This window comes from Cupressus sempervirens, chromosome 3 (genome assembly GCF_028749045.1).
Source record: "Cupressus sempervirens isolate cs-2001-9-10 chromosome 3, ASM2874904v1, whole genome shotgun sequence".
In the NCBI taxonomy this organism is placed as follows: Eukaryota; Viridiplantae; Streptophyta; class Pinopsida; order Cupressales; family Cupressaceae; genus Cupressus; species Cupressus sempervirens.
In genome coordinates, this window is record NC_143120.1 from 740,826,714 (window position 1) to 740,830,829 (window position 4,116).

The 4,116-nt window shown below is 35.3% G+C and overlaps 1 protein-coding gene across 1 annotated transcript; it reads left to right on the plus strand.

The window, feature by feature from the left end:
* Positions 1-364: 364 nt before the first annotated feature.
* LOC149568948 (putative germin-like protein 2-3) lies at positions 365-1,131 on the plus strand. The gene is made up of 2 exons (XM_089817657.1): positions 365-491; positions 599-1,131. The coding sequence occupies exons 1-2, from the start codon at positions 365-367 to the stop codon at positions 1,129-1,131; spliced, it is 660 nt and encodes a 219-aa protein (XP_089673783.1).
* Positions 1,132-4,116: the final 2,985 nt, after the last annotated feature.

Here is a 4,116-nt window from a genome sequence, read left to right on the forward strand (position 1 = left end):
ATATTGGAAGAACGGGGTAAAATAGACGGAGTCAAGATGAATGAACCCTTGCGAAGTAGTCATCTGTGTTTGAAATACATCATTCAATTTCCCTAGTTTACCAATTCTACGAGGGAGCAATAGCATACATAATATTGGCTTTCAGGAACCTCAACGTAGAAGATTTCAACCATAATAAAAGAATGATAAGAGTATATCCGCGGTAGCAGGTGGGTTGATCGTCAGGTAAGAATGAATGAGTCCTTGAGGAGCAGTTAACGTTTCGAGTATATAAAGCATGCAAATGGGCTTGCAATAGTACTCAATTCAATTATCCACATCCTGAGCTGTTTATTCACATCAGTCTCTCTGTGTTCCTGTCATAATGGGTAGCAGGATGATTTACCTCACGCTGGGGCTTGTTCTGTTGATATGTTGTTTCGGCAAAGGCGTCGTGGCAGCGGATTCCGATCCATTGCAGGATTTCTGCGTTGCAGACAACGAAAGCAAAGGTGAGCAGAGAATAACATTATAGATAATAAGAGATCTAGGTACTGATTATATGATTGCATGTGCTCGTTAGAAATCTAGGTACTGATTATATGATTGTTTTTCACAGTGTTGGTGAACGGGTTCGTGTGCAAGGAGGCAATGGCAGTATCAGCAGAGGACTTCTTCTTCGGGGGGCTTGGGCAGGCGGGGAACACCGACAATGCAGTGGGCTCCATCGTGACCCCTGCCAACGTAATGCAGATACCGGGGCTGAACACGTTGGGAATATCTCTGGTCCGCATCGACTACGCAGTGGGTGGAATTAATCCTCCTCACACCCACCCCAGAGCCACCGAGGTTCTCTTTCTAGCGGAAGGCGAGCTCTTTGTAGGGTTTATTGACACCAACAACACCTTCTTCAGCAAGACGTTGGAGAAGGGAGACGTGTTCGTCTTCCCCAAGGCGCTCGTGCATTTCCAGCAGAATGTGGGGAAAGAGAATGCGGTCGCCATCTCTGCTTTGAGCAGCCAGCTCCCGGGAACCCAGACAATTGCTAATTCTCTGTTTGCGGCGAATCCCCCTCTCCCCGATTCCGTATTGAGCAAGGCCTTCCGCATCACCCAGGAGCTCGTGGACTACATTCAGAAGATGTTCGCCTAAGCTTCTTGAGCTTAATTTTTTGTGATCGATTCGATAAAAATAAAACAAAGGAAAGGTAGACCACATAGGAATACTATTTTCGTACCATTTAATAAAAATTCTCTCTTTAGAGCTGCTCGTTGCATTCTCAACAGAAGTTTATTTTCCTAAAGGAACATCTTTCTGTGTGAAAAGAATTCTATGGTTTCTGGTTCATGCATCTTGACCACAGATCCAGTCTGGGGATGTAATCCCAATACAAACTTATAATATCCATTCTAAAATGCTCATCCTACAAATACTATGGAACATATTTCACAAATAACAAAATCGCTCCTGATATTTGGTCACTGCCATGACCCCTTTAATCAAGTTTTGAAACTCAGCTACGTCTGTCTCATAAAATAACAGATGCAACAATCGCTTCATGAAAAGAGATAAAAAAGTATTCCCAAGATATTTGTCCTGGTCACAACTTCCTCTCGGCCCTTAATTGTGGCTGTTCCACCACATAGTTGGTTCACCAATCAGCTGAAATGCAACCCATAAAGCCCTAGACTATGCCGAAAGGTGATGAACACGAAAGTACTTTACCATGAAGATGATTAATTTCTCAGCATCATCCTTACCATCGAAACCATGGAAAGTGGGTAATACGATCTTTTTAAGGTCATTGCTCAGCTCCTCCGCTATCTTCTCATTATTATTCAGGTGTCCAAAATTATTCTTCATTAAAACCAGAATGTCACGTGGAGAGGAAAAAATTATTTATATCTATTTATACAAATGACAAGAAAGATTTATATCACAATTAGCATTGTGTTAAATTATGAACAACAATAGAAAGTGAAGATTTGATAAACTAAATAAAGACTAAAATTTTCAATCGATTTTATATATATGCAAGCGAATCACAAATTTGATTTCTGTTATCAAATTCAAGTTAGGTTTAGTTCGAAATGAGCTAAACCGAGCAATTAGGAATTTGGTAAAAAATATTATTCGGAAATTATAAAATCATTGCGAAAAATAGATTGTTGCATGAAGCTACTGTAGATTAAAAATGCTATCAAATGCAAGTTAGATTTGTTTCAAAATGAAATAAACCCGTGACAATGAAAAAGAGAAATCAGGAATAGGGTAAAAAATATTATTTCATATATCTTCTATGATGCATAGCTTAAAATTTGTAAGATACACTGCTTTTTAAAAATAAAATAAAAAAATTAATGCTTTTTAATGGATCATGTAAGACTGACAAAGTATCACATTTAATATATCTGTCTAATTTCTTTTGGTTGCGATTAGTATTGGCATTTGTAAATGAAAAAAATCAAATTCCCTGTTTACCTACAAAATTAGTAAGATTGAAACTAGTGAGCTTTTTATATGTGAATGAAAGTGTACTCAAGCAAGGTATAATAATTTAAAACAAATCGAGAACAAATTGAAAACTATAAAAAGAAGCCACGATATAGAACTCTCCAAAGTCTATGGGATAAGGACGATAGAATTAAATGGGTTTTGTATTCAGTTTTTGTCTTCTTTTGAATATGAAGAATATACATTACTTGTAGAAGCGTTCATCTTTGCCAATGATATTTGGTGATCGATCAATAAAAATTTGAAGATTATAAAGATATTTTTAACTGATCTAGGAGGTAAGTTAGGTTGTCTTAAGTTTCAAATAATAAACTAAGCATGTCTCAGGTTCCATCCCGATTTGCATCTTTACTACATAATAGTCTTACAATTACCTCTTTTTATTGAAAATCTAGCTATTTCACGTTAGTTCCATGCATATGATCTGATAGTGTGAACCAATTTCATTCAATTTACTCAGTGAGATCTTAACTACGATTATCCAAAATGGAACTATGAAACCTAAAATACAAAAAAAAAAATTCAAGTTATTAGTATTCTAAATTTGTATAAAGAGTGCAAGAGAAAATTTAATAATATTTATTTATTCATGAATGCTAGAAGCAACACCCTCCTGACATAACATGGTACTATGAGGCATCATGAAGAATGTGCAATAATTATCTTTCAAAACTAATAGAACTTTAAAATACAATATTTAGACATATTCACATGTCGTACACAAGAGTCAGAGCAAAAGATATTTAAGTTCCTAATGAAGTTCTCTTAGATTACTAATAAGCATGCTTTGATAATGAGATTGTATACAATAGCATTCCTCATGGACGAAGAAGAAATTTTGATAAGTAAATACAGAGTGTTGGACATTTAAAAATAAGAAATCTACCTCATGATTAGGAAACATGCATTAACAAAGCAATATCACAAAATTTTGATAGCCAACAAGGTCCAAGTAAGGAAATCTTTTGTCATATCTCTTATAAAGATATCATTATTACTTGTAACCATCTTATCTGTGTAAAAAATTAGCACTCTAAGTTTGTCCATTCCAGATTGACTTTATATAGAACATTTTACTACCATAAATTTCGACTTTTGACCAAAGTAGAAACTACAGCTTGGGTTTAGAAAAACATTTTCTTTGTAGTGGAACTAAAGAAGAGTAAAAGATCTCATAAATAAGTTGGTAACATAAGAAAGCATTGAACGTTAACCTCGAGCGTTGAGCGTTGATTCTCTACTTATTTAATCTCTCTTCCATCCTCTCCTTTATTGAACTATCACTGAATCCGCTGGTATTTTAAAATGGCCGCACTGCTAACTTATCAAGATTCAGAAAATGGAAATTTAGTAAATAAAATCATCAATCTTTATTGAAGAAGGCTTTTGTGTTCATTCCATAGAATTGATAGAGGAAACCTTCTTAAAATTTTAAACATAATAAAGATGGCAACCGTAGTATGGAAACAAACCTCAATGTTTAATTAACGGGCCATGCAATAATTGATTACATTTCCACACTTTCTTTCCTTATGATTCATGGTGTTGTGTGTTACATCCTCTGAAATGTAAAGGACTATCAGTTAGAATTTATGAAAAATATCTCATTGTATTTGAAGTTGG